This window comes from Orycteropus afer, unplaced genomic scaffold (genome assembly GCF_000298275.1).
Source record: "Orycteropus afer afer isolate SDZICR_OR568_19922 unplaced genomic scaffold, OryAfe1.0 scaffold00145, whole genome shotgun sequence".
Lineage (NCBI taxonomy): Eukaryota > Metazoa > Chordata > Mammalia > Tubulidentata > Orycteropodidae > Orycteropus > Orycteropus afer.
Window position 1 is genome coordinate 4,138,447 of NW_006921732.1, and position 26,894 is coordinate 4,165,340.

General features: G+C 42.2%; 1 protein-coding gene across 1 annotated transcript in view; it reads right to left on the reverse strand.

The window, feature by feature from the left end:
- Window positions 1-396: 396 nt before the first annotated feature.
- The window catches only part of ORC1 (origin recognition complex subunit 1), a 30,847-nt gene continuing 4,349 nt past the window's right edge, over window positions 397-26,894 (reverse strand). Inside the window, exons 4-16 of the mRNA XM_042781658.1 lie at window positions 25,921-26,239; window positions 17,696-18,041; window positions 16,105-16,209; window positions 15,188-15,380; window positions 10,946-11,043; window positions 10,274-10,375; window positions 9,522-9,693; window positions 9,123-9,230; window positions 8,686-8,835; window positions 7,870-7,989; window positions 2,565-2,734; window positions 1,965-2,052; window positions 397-588 (exon numbers count right to left, since the gene is read on the reverse strand). Coding sequence (XP_042637592.1) covers window positions 397-588; window positions 1,965-2,052; window positions 2,565-2,734; window positions 7,870-7,989; window positions 8,686-8,835; window positions 9,123-9,230; window positions 9,522-9,693; window positions 10,274-10,375; window positions 10,946-11,043; window positions 15,188-15,380; window positions 16,105-16,209; window positions 17,696-18,041; window positions 25,921-26,239 — 2,163 coding nt within the window. The remainder of the gene's footprint in view (window positions 589-1,964; window positions 2,053-2,564; window positions 2,735-7,869; window positions 7,990-8,685; window positions 8,836-9,122; window positions 9,231-9,521; window positions 9,694-10,273; window positions 10,376-10,945; window positions 11,044-15,187; window positions 15,381-16,104; window positions 16,210-17,695; window positions 18,042-25,920; window positions 26,240-26,894) is intronic.

Here is a 26,894-nt window from a genome sequence, read left to right on the forward strand (position 1 = left end):
TGTTCATGTTGCAATGATGTTGAACAGGTTTCAGCAGAGCTTCTAGACTAAGACTAGGAAGAAATGCCTGGTGATCTTATTCTGAAAATCAGCCAATGAAAATCCTACAAATCACAATGATCTGAGCCATAACAGATGATGTGGATGGTTCAGGACTGGGCAGCACTTCATTCCACTGTGCGTGTTGTCACCACGAGTCGAGGGCTAACTTGACAGCTAGCAATAATGACTGTAAGCTTCCCACACACTCTGAAGAAAGCAATTTAATGGCAATTTCAAAATAGATACCACCGCCATTCCCACTCAGTATACTTTGCTACAATTCCGTGTGCTTAGAAAAAGAAGAAAATCAGTCTTTAAAAAGCAGCAGGCCACAGTCCTTCCTCGTCGAAGCCTTCACTCCTTCAGTGCATACAGCACGTCATCCCGGCTGACGTTGAGGCGCACACGGAGAAGCAGGTCGTTCCTGCTGGGCTCCACAAGGAGGAGGCGACAGGAGCCCAGGCGAGAGCACACGGCCATGGTCTCGGACATGGTGGGGTAGGGCAGTCCCTCCATTCTGCACAGAAGCAGGTGCTGACTGTATATCTGCACAAGAGAAACAGAGCCAAGGTAAGATGCCTGAAGGGTTCAGAGGAGAGACGAGACTGGTTCTGAGTCTGATCATTTCTTTCCTTCTTTTGGGAAAATGAGACCTTTGGTGCCTATGAAATGCTCCAGAAGTCATCAGTGGGTACCCCGATGGTGCACAAATGCAGGGCAGAATGCAATATTGGCCTTGGAACTAAACATAGGTCTGAATCCTGGTTCCACCAGTTACCTAGGTGTGCAACTTTGGGCAGTGACTTCGCTTTCTAAGCTTCAGTTTTATTTATAAAATGTACTTCCATATCTCTCATGAATTAATGAATATAAAATATACAGCAATTGTTACTGTTACATGAATAGTCCTGGTCTCCAGAGGCTGAGAGTGCCACAACTGAGACTATCATAATTCCACTCAAGTTTTACTACAAGGGCATTTTCCCTAGCAGATACAGTGAGCAGGGGCCAAAGCATGACCCTTTGAAAAGCAAAAAGGCCCAGAGAGAATAAGTAAGAGGAGGCACGAGGACAGCCAGCAAACCATCACAAAGCACCTCCCGCTCCTCCCCAGGTCAGGTGAGTCTGTGACACTTCCTGGTCACCCTGTACTTGTTGTGACTGGGAGCTTATTAGGAGCAGAGACATTCACTGCTTCAGCGCAGGGCCCCCGGCATCCGTCAATTAGTGACACGCTATAGATAGATGTTCAGGAAATGTTTACAAGTTAGATTGAGTCACTCTCTGCAGAAGAGCTGTCTTGGGTTCTAAGAAGAGGAACAACGGTGGTCAAACATGACCAGCAACTAAATTTTTAATAAACAATGTACCACCAACCCATTAAAAAATGAAAATGTCTTCCTGACCTCTCTAGGTTAATTAAATAAAGATGTCTAAACCATAGAACAGGGATATACACTCTCAAGCACACAACTCAAACACATCTTAGCAATTCATCTTCGAAGGCAGCTCGTTACCTACCGAAAAGTCTTACAATGCACCCATAAGGTGTGCAATCTAATGATTCCTTTTATGTGACCTCAAATAATATTCAGGTTTTGATCTTTGTGATTTGTTTCTAAACATGGTATCATTCTGGAAACCTTGTCCTCACTACACATTAAGTTATATGAGTTTATAAGGGCAGTAACTTTGGTTTTATTCATCTTTGAATCTCACATTCCTAGGACAGCATCTGGCACAGAGCAGGCCTTCAATCTTCAAACCAGCTCCTTAAAGTCTCTATCACGTAAAAATAGGTGCTGGCCCAATATTCTTTAGCACAATCACAATGACACAAATTAGACAAACTGAGATACACTGATTGAAATTTCCATATATTTTAAAGGAACAAGATCAAAACCCAGAAGGAGATAGATCACCTGTTGTAACGTTGCTTCCTCCAGACCTGACCGATGGAATTCTGCAAGGATGGCTCTCAGGAAACCCTGCTCCAGGACAGAGGAATTTCTTAAAGGAAATGAGGAGATGTGAGTTCTCCCTAGTGACTGTACCACCAGCCCACAGGAAAAGTCAAATAGTGTCTCTGTGTCTTTAGAAAAGATAAAGAACTGAGAAGTATGTTCCCCTGTATTATTCAGCAAGGTTAGCTTTTCTGCCTAAAGTCTCGAACTATTATGGAAAATGTTCCTTGGGAAGCAGGGAACACAGTAAAGTACATTTCATGCGCTGGGTGTATCATCATGCACTTTTACCTTTTTCTTGTTCCCACAGCACTTGCACTCCAGTAATACCACCAATACTCATAGGACAGCCACACTACAGTATAGCTCAAATGGTGGTTATCTTCTGAAGGTTACCTTTCTGTCTTCCTGACTAGACTATGCCCCTTCAGAAAAAGATGCCTTCAGTTAATTCAGATTGAATGACTAAAAGCTCACAAAGGAAAACATATTTCCATGGCCTTCTCAGACTCGGACCTCTCTGGAAAGGTCCAGGTTAAAGAAGCAGAAACATCTTACTTGATGGCAGTGATGTATGACGATGAAAACATCTCATCCACAGCTTCCATTAAGTGGCCCACAGTGACCGGGCCTGGAGAGCCAGGCTTCTGCTGGGAAAATTCGCAGATCTCAGTGGCACGCCTGCAAATGTCCAGGCAGCGTCGTGCATCTCCAGAGAGGGCTGCTACCTGCAAGGGGGACATGTTTTATCACTTGAGGTCCTCTTGCCATCTCAGCCCAGGAGACCTATGCAATACTGGTCTTGGAATCAGAGCATGAAGTCTGAATCCTGGTTCTACCATTTACCCAGATGTTCAACTCTGGGCAAGTGACTTCACTGTCTGAACCTGTTTTATCTATAAACATCAAGTCTGTATTTGGCTAAAAAGGAAAGGTGGTGCTGGAAAGTTAAGTCCTTAGTCCTGGCTGGGAGCCATGTGCACACATAGGCATTATTCTTCTCTGCCTATGGGACTCTACTCTCTGAGTCCAAACCTCTGTCTTGGTTTTACAGGTAACTCCACAATGGAAAGGGCAAACATTCTCAGCTTTAATTTTAAGGAAAATAAAGTCCAGAAGAGACCCATAGCCCAATATCATTACTGACTGATTCATCTGAAAATAAGAGGGTTCTTGATCCTTCCAGGAAGACAGCAATGTGACTATATAAGCAGTCAAGACCAAGAGGCCAAGGAGAGCCTATCTGCAGATAAAGCCAAAGCCTGAGCCCCTCTCACAGCACGTGGTGAATTTGGGACTGTCGGGTCCATGGCTAAGACAGTCAGAAATGGGAATAGGGAAAAGAAAGAAAGTCATAAAGTCCGAGGCCCCAGAGAAACCAGGTCAACGCACAACAGCTTAGCTGCTGCCATTTTCCTTTCCGTGTGCACAGAGGTTGCGGAGATCCTGGGCTCCCTCCACCGGGACTCTTTCGCTCCTTCCCAAGCTGACTTAGAATGCTACTTGTATTTTAAGTTTCACTGAGGGAATTCTTCTCTTCTTAATTATTGTTGTTGAGAGTACACAGCAATTTAAAAATTTCTTCATGTACAATCCAGTGACATAACGTTCTTCAAGTTGTACAACCATTCTCACCCACCTTTCCTCCATTGTTCCCCCCTCATTAACATAAACTCACTGCCCCTGAGGTTCCTATCTAATCTTTCAAGTTGCTATTGCCCACTTCATCCCATACAGATAGATCTTGAGCACAGCGGTAGACATTCTTTACTAGTTCAGCTAAATTGTTGTTTGATTTTACAAGGCAGTAGTTTTAGGGGTTCATCTAGCTTCCAAGGCATCCAACCTCTGTAGTTCCAGAAAGTTTAGAGTCCATGGGAGTTTGAAATTTTTTTCTACATTTCCCCCTTTTGATCATGATTGTTCTGTAGAATCTTTGATCAAAATGTTTAGTAATGCTGGCTGGGAACTATCCAGTTTTTCTGGTTTCATGGCAAAGGAGGCATCAATGAGGGAATTCTTAAGACTCATTGCAGCCTGCAAAGACCTATCAGTTTCTGTATTCCCAGTACTTGCCAGCAGTCTCCACCATTCACCTGAGGCCCAGGTGTAAATCTTGCCTGGATACATCCCCAAAATGATGATTTCATTCTCATGTTCATGATATAGTAAGTTTTAAAAAGGAAACTGAGAGCAGTATGAAGAAGTGATGACAATGACGCCTGGATTGATCAAAACCTGCACACTGCTCCATGCTTGTGTCTAGCTCCTGCATCCTGCTGTCATCACCTCCAAGAAGGCTTAAGGGGATGTTAAGGGAGATAAATAAAGCCAAGGTGAAGGATAAGCCACAGCAAGGTTTATTTGCTAAACCTGCTCCTCCAAAGCCAGGGCCTAAGCAAAAAAAAAAAAAAAAGAAAAAAAAAAAAAAAAAAAAAAAAAAAGGTCCCTACAAAGAAGTGCTCGGAAGGAAGATGGGGCAATCTACTTCTGTAGTGATACTGCCTGGGAAACCCAAGGAGGGATCGCTATGTGAGTCGGGTCCGACTCCACGGCACATAACAACAACAACAACAACAAAGAAGTGAGAGAAGGTACTCAAAGGGGAAAGTTGACGTAGGCAAGGATGGAAAGAACCCTGCAGAAAAACGAAGATGCCAAAATAAACCAGGCACAGAAAGCTGAAGGTGCTGGAGATGCCAAGTGAAGTGTGTGCATTTTTTATAACTGTGGTACTTCTGGTTACTATACAGTTTGAAATAATATTTTTCATTAAGTTTTATAAAAACGCAGAATCTTACTTTTTTTTTTTAAAAAAAAAGCTGTATTGTTAGCCCACAGACCACTTCAGCGTTGTTTTTTTAAGGAAGGGGCAAATGTCACCAACAGAATGTCTGAGAAACCAGATTAAGGTGGAAGAAAATATCTTTCCCTTTTAGTTTTGAGAGACTTCCTCTTGGTTCCCAGAAGGGACTCCCTGACACTACGCACATCAGCCACGCTGGCACAAACGCTTTGAGGTGTGAAAAAGCTAAAATTTGTTTTCACACCTAAACTCAGAGCCCTATTGGGATCTAAACCACCCCCCAAAATTGGCTGCTAGTATGTCAAGCAATCTGGACTTTCCAGTAATACCCTCTCAGTGGCATCCCTCAAAACAGCAGTGGTTCCGTTTTTTATAATGTGGATCTTTAGATTGATAATTCTGCCATTTTCCAACAGTCAGAGCCGACACTTGTAGAAAGTTGTCTAACAACAATGCTAAAGGTGACAATGTCTATCCTCATTCTAAACTTTCCCTGTTCAGAGCATCCCATGAAGACTTTATTGGGCTTTACAGCAGCTTTCTGATTTTGATAGTCCATTGAAGAAGGGAATTTGAGAGTTTTATACTGTTAATGATTATTTGTCCATGTCCTGATGAAATATCATGATTACTTAAGAAAAGTATCTTTAATAAAGGTTGGTTTTATCTTTAATAAAGTCTAGTTTGGAAAAAAAAATGAAAATCAAACTGAATACACACATACCCCTCCTTACTCATCTACATGGTTAAGTTCCGAAGACCAGGTCATGTAAAAATCAGAGTTATGTGAAAATTACATGTCATCCTTACCTGCTGCCTTCTGCAGCCTCCTTGCAGACATGGCTTCAATAATGCCCAGATGAAGGTGGCATAAGAGGATCCTTCAGGCCACAGTCTGCCATTGGGCAGTGGCTTCCAACTCTCCCTGGTTCACAGTGCTCTTCTGCTCCTCCTCTGCCCCCAGGCTGCGCTTCCCTCACCCTAACATTACTGTCTCCTATGCCCTTGACTCTGGGTCCTGTGCCCGAGGGTGGCTTTCTCTTTCCTGGGGTCCCTTCCCCTCTAGGTAGTATGTTTCCTGGACAACCTGAACCACCTGTTCCTCTTGTATCCCAAGAATTCACTTACTGTACACTTAGGAGCCCCTCTCCATGTGGCCTCTAGGCGCAAGGGCCAGGCCCTCCCTACCAGCTCCAGTCTCTCCTAGCATTTAGGGGCCACTCCCAGGAACACCAACCTTAAAGGACATAGGTTTCCAATATTCCAGATCTACAGCTGAGGTGCCAGCTACCCTCCCAATACTGCTCCATTGTCCCGGAACTTTCAGTGTCCTCCCTGTGTTCCTAAAGCCAGCCCCTAACATGGGCACCTGCTCTAGTACCCAGTATGAGTTCCTCTCTCCCCTACGTCCCCTTGCACCCAGAGGTAGGGCTCCCACTGTGAGACTGCCTCTTTCCTTCTCCTGTGCTGCTGGTAGGGCCCCAGACCCTCCTTCTGCACACCCAGCCCCACCTCGCCCTCCTCTTGCACAGCTGGATTCATTCTGCTCTACTTCTCCACTCCAAGCTTCAGCCCACGGAGCTGCTACAGGTCCCAGCTAAGAACCCTAACCGGCTGTGGGTGTTGCTCCAGCAGCACAGAGCTGAGCCTGTCATATAACTCTCGCATGCCTCCACCCACTCAGGTGGAGCTGTTCTGTGTACCCACTCACCCCTCCCCTGATGTTGCCTGTCACACTTGCCACTGGGCATCGATATCAGCCCACCTGACAGTAGTCACTACTGTTGTAAATGCAAATGAAATACAGGACAAGGCAATCATGAGGCAGAGGTACACACAAAACACTTCCCGGAGATAACTACCGTTCATGTCTTGGTATCCTGTGTGTGTGTGTGTATATATGTGTATTTATTTACGTATTTATTTTTCACATTAACAGTGCTCATCTGGCATTCATGAATGTTAAGGTGCAAGGTGAGAGTAGTGCTGGCTATGATAATTAAGGTTATGTGTTAGCTTGGCTGGGCCATGAATCTCAGTTATTCAGTTATATAATGATGTGGTCTTTGGAACTTAACCATGTCAATAAGTGAGAAGAGGGTGTATATAGAATGATAAAAAAAAAAAAAAAAAGACTATTCAGAGAAAAAGAACTCTGAGACACTGCTAATAGCAACACAGCAGAAGTGAAAAACTGGTGAATAGACTGGTTAGGTGGTCATTTTGAGGATCTCTCTTAGGAACTGTTTCCTAGAAAGCAGTCTGGAGACAGGTACCATTTCTGTCTGGCTCACCTCCAACCACCAAATCTAATACAACATCAACTCTGAGCAGGTGTTACATGTGTGCTGCTGTTATAGGTATTCAGAGATCAGATCATATGGAGTAAAAAGAAACCAGAAATAAGTTTAGTTCTTTCAGTGCTGAAATACTTGTGAATTTGTGGTTTTTTTCTTTTTTTTAGCTTTAAACAATCGTTTAATCCATTTTGTTCCTCCATTGGTTTGTAGTAGAATCTCATTCTACTAATGACCTTAAAGGACATAGGTTTCCAATATTCCAGATCTACAACAGAATGTGAACCTTGCTAGGCATGTTATAGACAAGATCTCAATTAACTCTCACAAGGACATTATAAGGTAGCTATTATTAGTGCCCCCCCCCCTTTTTTCAGAGAAGAAAACTGAGGCTCAGGGAACATTTAAACGATTCTCTTATAACCTCCCACCTGCTTAGTGCTAGAGCCAGAATTCATATCAGGTCGGTCTACCTGACTCTAACTATGCTGCCTTCTTCATAATATAAAACTGTTTGCTCCCTGAATTATTTGTTAATTTGTATATAAGCCCACCATTCTCATGGCCTTCTTATTAGTTAGTGGAAAGGTTAAGAAATTTTTCAGTTATGTTTCTATTATTTTTTGGAATTTGTTTTTATAGGACTTCCTAAACTCCAGCCTCAAAGCACCCAGCATAGGGCCTCACACCTAGCAAATGCTCAAGACTTATAGCTAGCTGCCTTGTAGGTGCAGCTATGAGCTCCCTGAAGACGACTTACCTTCCTGGCTACCAACTGGATGGCATCATCCTCAAAGGCCTTTACATGTTTGAGTCGGGACCTTAGGATCTGCTGTAGTTGGCTGTGAGTATAGGGCTGAAAAGACATCCTGGTAAGACCCTGCAGAGTTAAGATGAAAGAGAAACAAGGTCACTGAATTTCCACACCAATTGCCCCTGGGGAAAGCAAACCTGCAGGTCCCAAACCCAATTTCCAAGTGCCATGTAACAATTCACACATTTCATCCCAGGACTGCTTTCTGCTCCTTTTGCTGCTGACAGTGGCCAGTGGCATCCTGTAGGGCAGTACTTCTCCAGCTGTTTCTTCATTTAGTTTAAAAATCTTCTATTGCAGCAGAATTGTTAAAAGCAGATGAGCCAGAGATGTTCTACTCAGTGGGTGGGAAGATCTTAGGATCTACTATGATACACATGGCCATAGCCCCTGGCTTCAAACATTCTGCTTACAAATACATCTTTGATGTTGTACTTCCTGGACCGTGAGGGCAGAGACCACATATGCCTGTTCATTGCGATAGTCCAATCATCTAACACTACCTGCACATAAATATTTTTAAAAAAGTTAAACCTCCATGGCTCAGTGTAATACAAAAGTGCATAGGGACAAGAACACCAAGGTGTGACGTTTGCAGAAAATCATGCAATGACGCCACATTAAATTCCAACATAGAAAGGATAACATTTGGAAAATTATTTTAATTACTTTGTCCCATTCACTTTATCTTCCTATGTATTCATTTTTGCAGAACTCATTATGGAACTGTAAGAAAACCTTGAGAGCTGTCCTAGCACCTACCAGTCGGCTTGCCACCCGGTTCATCATGATCCGCTCTGGCAGGTCCATTGTGTTAGCAATGGTCAGAACCACGAGCTGGGCCTCCTTGTGAGTCGGCCAGTCAAATAGATTGTACATTACGTCTTGTTTCTGAGTCCACAGGAGGTCGAGCTGTCAGGGAAATGACAAGAGATGTGGGGTCAGTCCCAGAGATCGAGCCAGGGCCCGAGAGTGTTACCACTGTTTTGGCTACATGTGTTTCCCAGATCATACCACAGGAACAGCAAAGAGGTCAAGAGAGGTCATTCTCCAAGTTAGGACACATCCCCCTCACCCCAGAGAATGGGCTCAGATTTATGAAGGAAGGAGCCAGGACTTCCTCCCTGCCCAGTAACTGCTTTGGAGCATTGATCAAGTACCATCCCATTTCTCCTCCAGTCCCCGTGGCACCTCCACACCTCATCCACAAGCAGAACAGTGGTTTCCTGCGGGGAGCCTCGTGTGCAGAATCGCTTGGCCAGCAGTTCTACCGCATGGTTGATGGTTGCCTTTTGGCCGGTCAGCTTCTGCATTGGGGGAAAAGCACTTTAAGCTATGGTAAGCTATAAGGGTTTTACTGCCCTGGGCTTGAAGCTAAATCTGGAAGCAGAGGAAACTATTTAGCCTGAGGCCTTCAATATCCTATACTCTGCCTTCTACTTTAGTGTCAACTTTAACCTGGAAGGACAAGAGCAGGCGTCAAAGAACAAGATTAAAAAAAAAAAAGGGAAGAAAATCTGTGTTTGAAATTCAGACAAGTCACAAGCTCTTCCAAAATCATCACTACATGACCAAAAAGCCCCAAAGGCTTTGCTTACCTGCAAGATTTGCACGTAGATTTGATGGGGTTCTGTCAGCTTCATGCCATTGACCTCAATATACTGAAAGGGTGGAACATCATTTGCTTGGGCTGCCTGCTGCAGACAGCGTATGACCTCGTGCACAGTGGCAGTCTTCCCTGTCCCAGGGACCCCAGAGATGTACATGCACCTAGGACAAGAAAGGAAGACCTGTGGGCTGTGTCTGTACCCACCTCCTCACACAATAACCAGCTAGGAGTGTGGGACTATGTACTGAGGGAAGGTCTAAGACCCCTGAAATGTGGAGGTGAAAGCAGTAAGGACCATCCTTGGAAGATGGTCAGAGTAGGACCTGTTTATATAGAATGACCCATTCCACAAGCAACACTGTACACCAACTACATTCCCAAGTAATGCCAGTTTCATTCTATCTGGAAAGCAGAATTTCTGTTCCTCGGAAGGAAGGTTGGGCAATCCTACTTCCATAATGATACTGCCTCGGAAACCCAAGGAGGGGTCGCTATGAGTCGGGGCTGACTCGACGGCACATAACAACAACAACAACAACAACATAGAATTACTTTGGCAGCAGTTGACAACATAGAATTACTTTGGCAGCAGTTGTTTCATAAGCCTTAGGCTGAAACAGTGATTTTTGCCTATTTTCTTCCCAATAAGGAAAGACCATCTGACTGAACCATAACCAGCAAAGTGGAATACTCTCAAGTTCCTGTCCCTGAAACAATCCTGCCTGCCTCAGCATGACTCACCCTCCAGTACGGTCAAGGAGTTTGCTTTCCACAAAACTGTAGATGTCTTGGAATTCCTGTTCCCGACAGGGAAGAGACTCGGGCACAGCGGACACATGCAGCCTATAGTTACGATAAATGGGGAAAAAGAGGACTTTAGAAGCATATCACCATCTCCTCAAAAATAAATGCAGACTTGTCTGTACTTTCAACATCAAACCTCAACCATACCCAACAGAATGCATTCATTCTTAATTTTCTCCATTTGGCCTCATAATCCTTGGCCTCCCTTTGTTCATCTAAACCACCCAATGCAGTGGTTCTTAACCAAGAACACCTATCACCTAGTGAGCTCACCCAAATCACATGGGTGGACCTCATCCCATGAGACTGACATAGTTGATTTCTGGCAGGACCTAGGCTTATGTGTTTTAGAAAAGGTCCCACATGGTTCTCTGGGGTACTGTAACTGAGAAGCAGGGTCCTGACTGAAACTGTTTTCCATCCCTGAGAAAATGATGGCAGCAGACTGGATGGTCTCCTGTCCAGAGCTCATGAGCTCACCCAGATGCTGCCTGAAAGGTTTCTTCTTTCTAAATGCACACGTACATTTTACTCTACCTTATTAGATACATAAATGACTGCTGGTTATCCCTGCTTTATGGAAATTAAGCAGAGGCCCATCTCTCTTACCTCAGCCGGGCTTCCTCTAACACGCTGGCCGGCTCCTGGGCAGCCAGGCTTCGCCTGCGGATCTGGGGCGTGGCCTGACATGGAGTTTTACGTTCAGGCTGTATTCAAAAGAGGAACACATTTCAGAAAGGAAACAAACAAAACACCATCCAAGGCACCTCAGCAAATTTGATTCATGATTATCTGATAAAAGGAAGAGAGATGGGGAAATCCTTAGTTCTTCCTATATAAAACACGATTCTCTTTTGCCTCACAATTACATACATTTTGTTCATAGTCCAAACATGTTTTCTTTTTTCTTATTCATGTATAGCATCAGTATCTGAAAACAATGTAAAGATGAGGAAAGAATGAATCAAAGCATGCAGTAAATGGATTTAAAAGTGAAATATAATCTTCAAAGAAAGACAATAAATTAAGAAACCCCATCTGTGGTATCCAAGTACAAGTTAAGAGTAGGAGGCTTTAGTCAAGTCATTTACTCGATTTGTTTGAAAAGGTGACTCAATTCTTCCACATTCCACAATAAAGTTCTTCAGGAAGTCTCACAAGATTTTTCCATTCCAAAACCGAGGGTCAGTTCCTTAGTCTAGGATAACTATCCTGTTCTCTTCTCCTCCTTGCTATGGGGCTCCTTGTAGGTCCCTGGGTGGTCACACAAAATTTGTACTCAAGTACTACCCTAAAAATTGGCATTTCACATCCACTTAGTGGTGCCACAGATGAAAGGACTGGTGATCTGTTTCTGTAAAGATTACTGTCAATATCGTATGGAGCAGTCCTCTGTAACACACTGGGTTACTATGAGTCAAAATCACGCAACTGCAGACCAGAACTACTAAATAGTGCCTAGCGACCAATGCCAACCACCCAGTTGTTGTTGTTATGTGCCATTGAGTCGGACCTAACTCATAGCGACCCCTCCTTTGGTTTCAAGGCAGTATCACTACGGAAGTAGATTGCCCCATCTTCTTTCCGAGGAGCGGCTGGTGGGTTTGAACCGCTAGCCTTCTGGTTAGCAGTTAAATGCCTTTAGGCACTACGCTACCAGAGCTCCTCAACCACTCATAAGGGGATCAAAACTGGAGAACCTGGTTAGAGTGGGAGGAAAAATGTGGAACAAAAATAAAAAACACAAAAATGACCAAAATTACTGGTTGGACAGAGATTGGCAGAACCCAAGACTATGGCCTCAGGTTATCCTTCAGGCCTAGAAATGAACTCACTTCTGTGGATTGGCTCTCAGCCAAACAGTATAAAGATCCATATGCAGAACATCTACCCCAAGGAGATGCACCCACCTACCCTAGAGAAATGCACCTCTCAGATCAATCAACCATGAGACATCAGAGGGGTAGCATTTACATAGAGGGAAAGCTGGGCAGACAGGAATGCATACATAAAAAGGTCACAGGGAGGAGGTAGTCACAAGGAAGAGAGGGGAGGAAAGTTTTTTATGGTTGGGGATTGTAATTAGGGCTGTGAAATCAAATGTGCATGAACTGTTGGATGTAAAATAAATCTGCTTTGTAAATTTGCACCCAAAGCACAATAATAAATAAATAAAAATAAAATTAAACAAAAGATCAAAACCAGTGAAGCATATATATACACATTAAAAAAAAAAAAAAAAAAAAAATCATGCAACAACTTCCCCCCCCCCCCCGGGCTACTTAGACCAGGCCTGCTACCCCCATCTTCACCATGGTAGCTTCTGCAAAGTATTTTAACTACAGATCTTCTAGGCTATAGAGTGATGACATTCTCTCCCCCCTTTCTTCATGCAGAAATCTCTCAGACTCAATGGTCAATTAACAAAACCTGAAAATACCTGAGAAGATTTCAAGAAGCCAAGGGGACTTCTGACCTTCAGTTTTTATTGTGCTAAAGGTGTTCAAACTCACCAGCCACTTCTCGGGAGGAAGGTTGGGCAATCTACTTCCATAGTGATACCACCTCAGAAACCCAAGGAGGGGTCACTATGAGTCAGGTCTGACTCCACGGCACATAACAACAACAACAAAGGTGTTTTTGCACTTAAATCCTTCCTGGTGCCACCCAGGAGACACAATCAAACTAGAACAATAGTGAACTATTTGCAATTTGAGAAATTCCAGGTAAGCTAGCCTCTAGTACAAATATGGTGGCACAGTAAAGAGCTCAGCAGTTAACTAAAAGGTCAGTTTGAATCCACCAGTCTCTCTGTGGGAGAAAGATACGGTAGTCTGCTTCCGTAAAGATTTACAGCCTTGGAAACCCTATGAAGCAATTCCGCTCTGTCCTATAGGATTGCTATGAGTCAGAATTGACTTGACAACAGTAGGTTTGGGTTTTAGTCCAAATATGCTCTAATGGATTCCTTTCCCTGGAAGTATTTCTTTGAGCTCAACTCAAGCCCAATCCTTGGGTATTTTTTATATGGGAAAAAAGGAGAAAATAGTGAAGTTCTCATGGATTTCATTTTACTTGGGTCCACAATCAACACCCATCTAAGCAGCAGTCAAGAAATCAAAGGATGCATTGCATTGGGCAAATCTGCTGTAAAAAATCTCTTTAAACTGTTAAAAAGCAAAGATGGTACTTTGAGGACTAAGGTGTGCCTGATTCAAGCCATGCTATTTTCATGCATGGGTCCCTATGCATGGGAAAGCAGGACGATGAATAAGGAAGACTCAAGAAAAATTATGCCTTTAAATAATGGTGTTGGTGAAGAATATTGAATATACTATGGACTGTCAGAAGAATAAAGAAGTCTGTCTTGGAAGAAGTACAGCCAGAATGCTCCTTAGAAGCAAGGATGGTGAGACTTCATCTCATGTAATTTGGACACATTATCAGGAGGGAAGGAGCTCTAGCAGGTAGTGGTTAAAGCATTCAGCTGCTAACCAAAAGGTCAGCAGTTTAAACCCACCAGCTGCTCCATGGGAGAAAGATGAAGCAGTTTGCTTCCGTAAAGATTTATAGCCTTGGAAATCTGATAGGGCAGTTCTACTCTGTCCTAAAGTGTCATTATTAATTAGAATTGACTTGACGGCAGTGGTTTTTTTTTTCTTTTCTTTTCTTTTCAGGAGGGATCAATTTTTGGAGAAGAACATTATAAAGTAGGGGATCAGTGCTAAAAAGGAAGGCCCTCAACAAAATGGATTGACAATGTGGCTGCATCAATGGATTCAAACATAGCATTGATTGTGAGGATGGGCAGTGTTTCATTCTGTTGCATATACACTATGAATTGGAACGAATTTTAGGGCACCCAACAACAACAAGCATTTTCCCAAGGAGTTCCTGGGTGGTGCAAAGGGTAAGAACTGGGTTAGAATGCCTAGAGACACTCTCAAGAGAGGCCTGGCTATCTGCTTCCAAAAGGTCACAGCCTTGAAAACCTTATGGAGGGCAGTTCTACTCTGACACACATCTGGATGGCAATTAAGAATAACAACAACAAAGTATTTCCCAACTGTGTTCTACAGGACAAGATGTGCCATGAATAGAGTCAAAGATTGGGAAATTAATACAATGATGCTCTCTTGGAAGGTCACAATGAAGATTAAAAAATTAATGGCCCTGAGAAGTCATATGATAAAGAAACCTTTTTAACTGTGTTCAATCCAGGTATTTCTCAAACATCTTTGAACCGGAGAAGACTCTTTCCTCTTAATACTTTTTAACATTCTGCTAAAGTTCCACAGGAAGCAGAACCGATGTCATCGATCTCTGCATCTCCCCCACCATTACTTGATGCATTCCAATAACTAAGCTGTTGTTGTTGTTATGTGTCGTCGAGTCAGCCCCGACTCACAGCGACCTCTCCTTGGGTTTCCAAGGCAGTATCACTACAGAAGTAGGATTGCCCAGTGCTCCCACTTCTCACGTGTATCAGGAGATACCAAACCAACAACAGGGCTCAGTAGCCATGATGCGATACGAAGTGAGCACCAGTTATGCACCAAGTACTTGGTTAGGTTTTGTGGGAAATGTAAAGATGAGGAAACAGTTCTTATCCTTCCTTCAGGAGTTTCAGCTCTTGTCCATTTTATTCTTAAATGGAACTTCAACTCAAAAATAACTATCTACCCCATTTATTTCCAGTCCTAGGGTTCACTCAGCTCCTTTCCTCCATGAATATTCCAAGTGTCTCTGGGTTTTGAAATAGGACAGCCTGTGCTCAGAATCCAGTTGTGTGTGATCTTGGCCATCATAGCTTTTAGATTAAGAAAGGGATGCATCACTAAAAATCCTTACGGTTTTCTTTGGTGTCTTGGCAGGAGTCTGGAAGGATGACTTCACAGCAGATCGCAGGTTCCTGGATACCCTGCTGGGTGTTCTTGGTAGGGGTGGTGTGGAAGCCTCTTCCTCCTCACTGCTAGAGTCTGAAATCTCTGCTGCTGGTAGAAACTCTTCTTCTTCTTGGTCATTTTCACTATTACCTAAAACTCTGGATATTGGGAATATTATTTTCTCATATTCAGTGTCCAAGCCTAAACAAGAGAAGCTTCATAACAGGTCAGTGTAGGGGAGAGATATTGCCAAGTATGCCATGCAATCAGGTAATGTAGGATTTGCTCTATTTCCTGGGCACTTACTACTGAGACACTTCACCAACTGCATTGTTTATATTATCTCATTGAACCCCTCAAGAATTTTATGAGTTGTAAATTATTACTCTCACTTTATAGGTGGGGAAATTGAGACTTAGGTTAAGTAGCCTTCTCAACATTATACAGACAGTGACAAACCCCAAGTTCAAACCCATGTCTATCAGAACCAAAGCTCATGATCTTAGGCTCCCCCTCGCCCCACAACACTGCTTCCCACCTAAGTCCAGGGCAGTGTTTCTTTTCACTTCCTAGCTATGACAATTATGTGAACTTTGTACTCAGATGTATTAGGTGGAATGTAAATTTTAGTGGATTAGAAAATAACAAACAATATAAGAGGCTTTACGGGCTAAGATTATACATATCATGTTGTTGTTGTTGTTATATGCCGTTGAGTCAGACCCGACTCATAGCAGCCTCTCCTTGGGTTTCTGCGGCAGTATCACTATGGAAGTAGATTGCCCCCTCTTCCTTCCGAGGAGTGGCTGGTTGGTTTGAACCGCCAGCCTTCATATATAGCGGCTATAAATGTTTTTTCTGCCTGTCAAGAAGCAGCCTTACCGAAGCTGCTGCCTAATCCGATTCAAAGTCAAGAGAGAACTCTTTCTGCGGGTACGATGGGGAGTAGGTGTAGCTTCATTCTGAGCTTCTGGTTCTCTTGCCTCCCTGCAAGATATGACAACGACATATAAGAAGCAGTTCAAGGCACGTAAGGATCAGCACAGGCATCAGAAGACAGCTAGCCTGCCTGACTGGCTCTCATTCTTTTCACAGCTACTTTGGCAGGAACTAATCAAACTTTGCTAAAAAAAGTTCATACTTGATGCTTGAATCAAACCAGAGATCAAAGTTGGCATATAGCTTATCATTTAAATCAGACTTCCCACCCCAACCCCCCAAAGAGACAAGAATATATTAATTCCAGGCAGTTCCATGTCCTGTTTTGTTCTGGCACATTTATAATTTACTATCTACCCAGGTTAGCAGAAATGGAGCTATAATTCAATATAAAACATTTATTAAGCAACGGATTAAATTAGTATTAGAGTTTCTGGGCAGGAAACGCTTAAATATATCATTTCTTACTTGTCACATTTTATCTGTATAGTTCATCTACAAATATTGTGGTATTCACGTTTGTGTGTCAACTTGGCTGGGCCTGGTTGAGTGGCTGGGCAGCTGAATGTAGTTATTCCCCATGGTGAGACTGGTAATTAACTCCATGGTGGAATCTATTGGAGTAGCTGAGTAGCTGCTTTGGGTATGTGGTCTGCTTCCTGTATATAAGCAGCAGCTTTGAGAACGGTCTCCGGCTTATGCCACAGTTGGACCCTGCATGTAGCCATGTCGTTGTTCAGCAGCTTGCCATGTTCTGCCATCCTTGGGACTTACAATGGACTTTAATTAATGGCCTGCCGTGTGGTTTGATAACATCGGGACTGTGCCATTTTATTTGTCAACCTTGGGCTTATTAGCCTCAGCAGCCAGTAGTTGCCTGAGTGATGCCTCTAGCCAGTAGATGCATCTAGCTTCGGTGGGCCAAGAGCAAGAGGCAGAGCTGAAGCCCAAGGTCGAGGGACTTTCACCCAGCCCCTAGAGCCTGGCACTTTGAACTCGGACTTCTAGCCACCCGAACTGTAAGAAAATAAACTCCTATCTGTTAAGGCCATCCCATTTGTGGTATAATTCTTGTCAGAGTGGCACTAGCTAACCAGAACCATTATCTAATGTCAAACCGCAAAGTTTATTCTAGAAGCATTATCTTCTTATTCTAGATGTATTTGAAAACGGTTTTTAGTTAAAGAAAACAGAAACTAAGAAAATGACCATTAAAATGAAATCTAGGGCTATGAAGCAATTTAGGTTTGGGAAACTATCTTCTAGAGCTGTGATGCCCAAAAGATAAGCAGGTGTATCAGAATCATCTAAAGAGCTTTTCAGAAATGCAGATTCCTGGACCCCATGCCTGAAGATTGATTCACCAGGTCTGGGAAGAGGCTTAGAAATCCGTATTTTGGACATTTCCCTGTGATTCTGTGATATAATCAGGCTTGTAACCTACAGCTCTAATTTTTGATGGTGGCCCACACATTTCACGTCATGTACAGGATCTCAATTTGCTCTGTAGAAAGAAGGATGATGTCCACGTTACCTCTTTTTGATGCTTTCTGGTTTCAAGACCACATCAGGCACCACCACCAAGGATTTCCATCCTCCCCTGATAGGGGAAATTTTTGTCTCCTCACTAATCCCTGTGGCTTTCAAAGCTGGGACTCGGATTCTGAGGGTCATGTGACATTCAGGTGAAGACTTCTTGTCACCCTTGGTAAGAGGGGCTGTCACAGCTGGAGATGAGGCCTGTGGTTCAGAAGGCTGAGGCCTCTTACAAGGTGAGGTGATCTCAGACAAGGCTACTTTCCGCTTAATTTTTTCTGGAGAGCCCAAAGAGGCACATGTATTCTGCTTGGAAGTCCCAGAGTTATGTGTCCTAGGGAGACCTAAGCCAAAGAGAAATCACCACAGACATTGTATGAATTTTATGACTAGCATTATATATAGTTCCAATCTCATTATAGCTAAATTTATTCACTGATGTTGTACGAAGACATGATTTCTCCATATTTTGAATTATTCCAAGCTTTCTTTTCCCATGTCTCACTGCTGTCAAGTTGATTCAACTCATAGCAATCCCTCCTTGGGTTTCCGAGGCAATATCTCTATGGAAGTAGATTGCCAATCTTCCTTCCAAGAAGTGGCTGGTGGGTTTGAACCACAGCCTTCTGGCTAGCAGTCAAATGCCTTAGGCACTATGCCACCAGGTAGATTTAATCATTTTTGGTCTCTCTCCTAAATTTCACAAGTGATTTTCCTAGCTAGAACCACAAGCCAACTGTTAAACAACCTTTTATAGAGAAATGTTCAGCAATCAGGTTTCCCATAAATAATCTAAAACAATGGTTCTCAGTTGAGGAGGTCCCTGGGTTCCATGGATGAAAGGCCTGGCAATCTGCTTCCATAAAGATTACAATCTAGAAAACCCTATGAAGCTCAGTTCTACCCTAACACATGGGGTTGGCATGAGTTAGAATAGACTCAATGGCAATGGGGTGGGTTTGGTCTCAGCAGAGAGCCATGGGGGTATGGGGAAGAGGGGGTAGCGCACCCTCTCATTCCACTCCAAAGCATTGGAAAATATTTATACCAACCAAAAATGCAACAGTGACCCTTCTGAGTAACACTAAAGCCTGAATTTTTCTTAATCCAGATTTTATTTACCATTAGAGAAAAGGTAGATTCCTATAGGCAATCAGCTGGGGATAGGAATAAGCACTAATATATAAAACTACAGAAAGCAGTATGGCGATTCCTCAAAAAGTTGGAATTAGAAATATCATATGACAGAGCAATCCCATTACTAGGTATATATCCTAGAGGAGTAGAGCCAGGACATAAACAGATATATGCACACCCATGTTCATTCCAGCACTATTTACAATAGCAAAAAGATGGAAACAACCTAAGTGTCATCAACAGAAGAATGGATAAACAAACTATTTTACATACACACTATGGAATACTATGCAACCCTAAAGAATAATGTTGTTGTTGTTTGTTGTTATGTGCCGTGGAGTCGGACCCAACTCATAGCGACCCTTCCTTGGGTTTCTGAGTTGGTATCACTACAGAAGTAGATTGCCCAATCTTCCTTCCAATAAATGGCTGGTAGATTTGAACCACCAGCCTTCTGGTTAGCAGTCAAGTGCCTTAGGCACTACGCTACCATAGCTCCCAAAGAATAATGTAGAATCTATGAAACACCACATAATGTGGATGAACTTGGAGGACATTATGCTCACTGAAATAAGTCAATCATAGAAGGACAAAATTGTATTAGTTCACTATTATAAAAAATCAAGGAAAGGTTTATATATGGAAGGAAATTTTCTTTCCCAGAGATGGGAGGGAAAGGGAGGAAACACTGCTAGGTAGGTAGAGACAAGTACTGATTTGGGTAAAGGGAAGGGCAGTGTACCAAAAGTAAGTGATCAACATAGTGGCATTGAGGAAGACATAGAAAGGTACATGGGAGGTACAGACAACAAAGATGAACACCTTTGCATGTACAGTAGTGCATTGTCAATGATGGCAAACATTGATCTATGGGTGGATAGATGGGTGGACAGGCTGAATGTTCAAGTTTGTCTAGGCAGTAGGGAGTGTGCCCACGACCATGTATAGGGTTGGCAGCTAATGCTTCTACAAGTGTATTTGTATGTGCTGTAAGAATGGCCAGGTATACAGTAGAGTCGACAAGGGACAAGGTTGTGGTAACTTTTGGGCCACAGCCAACTACCCTGAGGGAGCAAGTAGTTGGACCTGTGGGCTCAGGACCATGGTCACAGGCTCAAATGGCATAACATACTACACAAAAACATTGTTCCACATCCTACTTTGCTGAGTAGCGACTAGGATCTTAAAATCTTGCAATCGGCCACTTAGATGCAACAATGTTGTTTGCCATCCAGTCGGACCCAACTGATAGCGACCCCTCCTTGGGTATGCAACAATAGGTCTCTCTTTATCCAAAGCAAAGAAGAATGAAGAAAACCAAAGACAAGTGGAAACAAGGGACTGTTAGACCATGTAATCCTTAGTCTATATGACCATGAGACCAGAAGAACTAGATAGTGCCTGGCTACTACTGTCAACCATTCAGAAGGAGATCCGTGTAGGAGACCCTGGATACAATGGGAGAACAATGTGGAACCAAAACTCAAAATCATAAAAAAAAAAAGGGACCAGGTTTGTTGGTCTGATAGACCCTGGTGAAACCCCTGAAACTATGGCTCTAGCTGCCCTTCCAGTCTGGAATTGAACTCACTCTTGTGGCTATTTGACTGTTATTTCCAGTCAAATAACAGACAGGCATATGGGCTGAACATTTACAAGGTAGATACACTCCTTGGAGAGATCAATCATGAGAGAACAGAAGGGCTGGGTGTGCACAGGGAGAGAGCTCAGGTGACAGGAGTACACGGGAGGGAAGGACATAGGGAAGAGGTAACTATGGGGAGGAAGTGGGAGGGGAGCTGTTGCATAGTGGGAAATTGCAGTCAATGTCATGAGACAAAATGTATATGAACTGCTGTATGGAAAATATATTTGCTCTGTAAACTTTCACCCAAATCACAATAAAAATTAAAAAACAAAAACCAAAAAAACACTACATGGGGCTGCTCCTCCTTTACCACAACCACAGGCACCAAGATTCTCCATAGATATCGATTGAGCTGTTAAGATGCAAACTATGTGCCAGGTGCTAGGAGGAAACAAAAGTTGAATGAGACTCAATTCTGGTCCCCATGCAAGAGACTCAAGTCCAATAAGGAAGATGATGTAGATGAATGTCTATAAGGTAAAATAAGTGTCCTACAACACCTAAACACTTAAAGATGGCTTTCTGAGATAGGCCTTGGAAGGAAGATAACATTTCAACAGAAATGAAAGGGGAAGGAGAAAGGATGTATTAGGAAAGTACAAGATATATCGATGTGGGCTAAGGAAACAAGGAAGGAAAAGTACTGAGCTCAGAATTTACTTTAGTCACACCTGTCAACTGTGGGCGCATAATTGCAGGAAAGGCTAGAAGAGTTAGGTACTATTTGTCTGTGAATGCTTGTTGTTATTGCTGTTAGGTGCCGTCGAGTCGTCTCTAACTCATAGCGACCCTATGCACAGCAGATCAAAATAGCGCTCGCTCCTGAGCCAGCTCCATGATTCTTGCTATACTGGAGCCCATTGCTGCTGCCACCGTATCAATCCATCTTGTTGACCCTTCACCTTAACAAGCATGACCTCCTTCTCCAGGGAATGGCCTCTTCTGACAACATGACCAAAGTATGTGAGACGAAGTCTAGCCATTCTTGCCTCCAAGGAGCATTCTGGGTTCACTTTCTCCAGGACAGACCTGTTAGTTCTTTTAGCAGTCCACAGTACTTTCAACATTCTTCATCAACACCACAGCTCAAAAGCATCAACTCTTCTTTGGTCCTTCTTATTCATTGTCCAGCTCTCACATGCACATGAGGCGATTGAAAATACCATGGCTTGTGTCAGGTGCACATTGGTCCTCAACGAGACATCTTTGCTCTTCAGAACTTGAAAGAGGTCCTTTGCAGCCAATTTGCCCAGTGCTATACGTCATCTAATGTCCTGACAGTTGTTTCCGTTGGCGTTGATTGTAGAACCAAGCAATGTGAATTCTTTGACAAGTTCATATTTTCTCCATTTATCCTAATGCTGCTTATAGATCTGGGTGTGAGGATTTTTGTTCTTTATATTGAGATATAATCTATACTGCAGACTGTATTCTTCAATCTTCATCAGTAAGTGCTTCAAGTCATCCTCATTTTCAGTAAGCAAAGTTGTATAATCAGCGTACCACAGGTTGTTAATGATTCTTCCTCCAATCCTGATGCCACCTTCTTCTTCATATAGTCCAGTTTCTTGGATTATTTGCTCAGTATACAGATTGAATAAGTATGGTGAAAGGATACAACCCTGATGCACCCCCTTCTTGATTTTAAACCATGCAGTGTTCCCTTTTTCTGTTTGAAAGACAGCCTCCTGGTCTATGTACAGGTTCCTTATGAGTACAATTAAGTATTCTGGAATTCCCATTCTTCTCAATGTTATCCACAATGCAGCTTTATTCAGTCATCAAAAACTAGAAACAACCCAAATGTCTTTAAGTTGGGAATGGATAAACAAACTGTGCTACACCTATGCAATGGTATATTACTCAGCAATGAAATAGAAGACGTGGATGAGTGCAACATGAATGAATCTCAAACACAACAGGCTAAGTTAAAGGAGCCAGACTCAAAAGGCTACGTACTGTATGATTCCATTTATATGACATTCTGGATCAGGCAAAACCAGAGATGGAAATCAGAAGGAAGTGAAAGGAAGGGTTAACTACAAAGGGGCACAAGAGAATTTTGGGGTGATGGAACTATTCTGTATCTTGGTTATAAGGGTGGTTATACAACTATATGTGTTAGTCAAAACTTATAAAACTGTATACTTAACTGTAAACCTTTACATAAATTGCAGTAAAAAGTTTAAAATAACTCTAAAAAACTAAAAAGAAAAATCTTACTGTACATAAACTACACTTCACTTCAATAAACCTGATTTTGTGAGTAAGTAATTTGGCTGCTTACCAGAAGGTCAGGAGCTCTGGTAACACAGTGTCTAAGGCATTTGACTGCTAACCAGAAGGCTGGTGGTTCAAACCCACCAGCCACTCCTCGAAAGGAAGACCGGGCAATCTACTTCCGTAGTGATACCACCTTGGAAACCCAAGGAGGGGTTGCTATGAGTCAGATCCAACTTGACGGCAGTGAGTTTGGTTTTTTTGAACCAGAAGGTCAGCAGTTCAAACCCACCAGCTGCTTCCTGGGAGGAAGATGAGGCACTCTACATCCATAAAGATTTTAAAGGCTTGGAAACCGTGTGGGTCACTGAGTCTGAACTGACTTGATAGCAGTGGGTTAAGCCTGATTTTTAAAAAAGTTATCTAGAGCCAAAATGTTAAAGGTCTATAAATATGAAGCTAAAAGCTAAAATTATTTAATTGGTAGATGTGAAAGTGATTCACGTGAAGACTAATATAAAAACGTCCCAAAGTCCTGAACGCCCTGCATACCTCTATTAGTTTCACAACTTTCTGTCAAACAATTAATCCAAAATATTTTCACCATATCCTTCCTCCTCTAATTATGTAACAGTGTCAAGTTTAAATTCTCTGACCTAACTTTCAAGTTCTTAGATAATCAACAGTCAAAAAATACTGTAATAATTTCTAAATGATAGTATTACAGATTATTCTTTAGTAGTTTTTTTCATTTTCCAAATGTTTTACATTATTTATATCAAGTCCATAAAACCAGACTATACTAAAGAAATATCAAGAATAGTAATCACTTAAACCAAACCCATTGCCATTGAGTGGATTCTGACTCATAGTGACCTTACAGGACAGAGTAGAACTGCCCTATAGGGTTTCTAAGGCTATAATCTTTACAGAAGCAGACTGACTCATCTTTCTCTGTAGAGCGGCTCCTGGGTTTGAAGCATCGACCTTTTGGTTAGCAGTCAAGTGCTCAACCAGAGAGCTTCTCACAAGTAACTTACATGCAAAGAATTTGGCTCGTACACAAAACAGTCAAAAGGCCTAGTTACTTATATATAAAAGGAAGAGGAGGATATTTTACAACTGCCATGGAGCGACTTCCTAAGGCACAGAGCAAGGTAGAAAAGAATATATCCAGTAGCTAACACAGTGGGTAAGAGAGAACCATTAATAACAATACATATGTGTATATCTGCTGATTTTCACAAAACAGAATACAGGAAAGATAAACTAGTAACTGTTTTAGACAGTTTGGTTCTTTTATGTTACTGTTTCACATGTAAATTGGAATGAGAACTATTTAAGAGATCAGAGGTTGGCAAGCTTTTTCTGTAAAAGGGATGTTGTTGTTGTTGTGTCCCGTCAAGTCAGACCCGACTCATAGCAACCCCTCCTTAGGTTTCCGAGGCAGTATCACTATGGAAGTAGATTGCCCAACCTTCCTTCTGAAGGAGTGGCTGGTGGATTTGAACCACTAGCCTTCTGGTTAGCAGTCAAGTACCTTAGGCACTACACTACCAGAGTTCTTTTAGGCTACTTCCAAGTCTTTTTGGCACATTGTTTTTGTTTTCAGTTTTTAAAAATGTAAAAAAAAACATTCTTAGATGAAAGCTGTACAAAAACAAGTAGGCTAAATTTGGCCATAGGGCTGGAGTTTATCAACCCCTGTATTAGATAGTAATGTTGTATCAATGTTAAATATTTTATGTAAGAAATTTATAATTTCTTATAAATAATTGTATTGTGGTTATAAAAGAGAATGCCATTGTTCTGAAGGAGACATACTTAAAAGTGCATGTGTATATCATATATGTGTGCCTATGTATGTGTATACACACATATGTACATAACTACATATAGACACAAATGTATACATATCTATGTAAACAGAGAGAGAAGAGAGGTGAGAGGAAGAGAGAAGGCAAATGAGGCAGAATGTTAATAATAGGTGAATCTAGGTGAAGAATATGAATGTTCATTTGATTCTTGCAATTTCTTTGTAGATTTTAAGTTTTTCAAAACAGGTGTGCGTGTGTGTGTCGGGGTGGGGGGTGGGAATAAAGTGACCTCTGTAGGCTAAGGATAGTAGCGTTCACGGTGGAAGTGGAAAGTAGGTGGCAGAGGGAAGGAGCAGTAAAAACAGTTCCAGGCAGGGACGTGTTGAGAACAAAGGTTTAGAGGCAAATGGTAGAGTTGAGACCAGCCCCACCAAGTTCATGAAGAAAACGGTAGAAGGAAGAAAAATAGTTGTGGCCAGATTTCCAAGGGTCTTGCCCAAGATCTTCTAATGTCAGACACTGTAACCTTCCCATTTTAATAGTCTGCCAAGAAATAGTCTAATATTTCTTATTTATTATCAAAGAAGGACCCTGGGAAGTTTTCTGGGCAAGGAAGGAACGTTTCAGGAAGATTAAGATGAAGCTCATCCTAATTCTCTAAACTTATTTCCCACAGCTTCTCAAAGCATCCTCATTTTAGCCAAGTCACACACACATACCAGTAATTTGTGCTTAAATTTTGTATGTTCAAGCTACTTGCGTCCCACTATATTAAATCCTAACCATTTCTCAAGGTTCCACTTAAACGGCACATACTAGAGGTAAAAAGCCTTACTGTAGTATCATTTTAGCATCTAATTGCTCTGAAATTGTTTGATATTGTATCTTCTTACCTGGTAAGCCCCTCAAGCTCAGAAACCCGGGGGCTCATCTTAGATGATTTCTTTCATTCATTCCCCTGGGCCTGGACCTTGCTACTAGTTAGATGCTCCCCTTGCTTCCAAAGAACACTGAATATTCCCATATAAGAAGACATATGAGACCACTGTGATAGCTGATTTTTATGACTCCATCAATGAAATTGTAGTTAGGTCCTTGTGCCCCAAGGCCTAGCACATAAGAGAGTCCTTAAAGTTTATTGATAACAACAACAACAAAAAAAGGTGGTGGTGGTGGTTTGTACGTTCACCTTTGTATTTTGCAAGATGCTAGACAAAAAGAATAAATCTCAGGGAAAGGAGGAAACACAAGGGTCACCTACTCAGCCACCCAGTTAATGGAATGAAATTTCAACATATGTCTAATCAGTATCTGGCCCAGTGATGCACTAACTCAACACTGTCACTTGAATTAACACTTCTTTAGCCTCAATATTGCCCACTGTGACTCATTCATACTTACTGCTGAGTTCCAGCTTCTTCCTTGCCCTTGGAGTGACAGAATGGGTAGGAGTTTGGCAAGATTTAGAGGCACAGTGCCTTGATTCAATCCTTTTCACTGCAGGCTCTGTTGTTGTCCAAGGAGGGCTTTCTATGCTTTTAGTTTTGGTTTCCATAGGTTTCTGGCATCTGGGGCTGATTTCTTGCAGTTTATTCAACTCTGCAAATAGTTCTGGGGGCAGTGGTGTGAACTTTTTTTCATTCCACGATAGTTTCACAAAGAGCGTCTTTTCATTTTTCAAATCCACAGGTATCATTTCATCTGGAGCTAAAGCCACTACCTGAATTTAGGAATAGCAGAGTACAAGAGATCAGGACCAAAAGAGCCAAGGAATGCTCCATCAGAGCTATAATTGAGAGGCGTCTATGTCTACATCTATCTGTGCCTATAACATTACTTTTTAGTCTAAAGAGGTATAGACGTGGCATAGCATACAGACAGAGAAAAACACGAGTATAATTAAATATTTACTAACCATTTATCACTTAATCATAAATAGCTTTAAAGACACCAATAAAATATCTAGAGTAAAATTTCTTTTGTTTCGTTTTTGTTTATTGGCTTTACCTCTTAATTCCTACTACTCTCACCCTGGTTCAAGTATACATCACCTCACTCCCACTTTATTCCCACCAACTCCTCCCTAGCTGATATCCATTCTCAACAATGCTTTCTTTTCCAGTCTATTCTATTCACCCAAACAAGTTTTCCCACAAAAACTTTCCTAAGCATGCTCTCCTGTCTCAGTAGTCTATAATAGCTATCAATTATACCAAGATCAGACTAATTGATTCTGATTCATGGTGACCCCAAGTGACAGAGTAGAACTGTTCCACAGGGTTTTCAAGGCTATGAAACAAGTACTAGGCCTGACTTCTGAGGCAACTCTGAGTGTGTTTGAATGGAAAAACCGAAACCATTTGGGTCACCTAGGG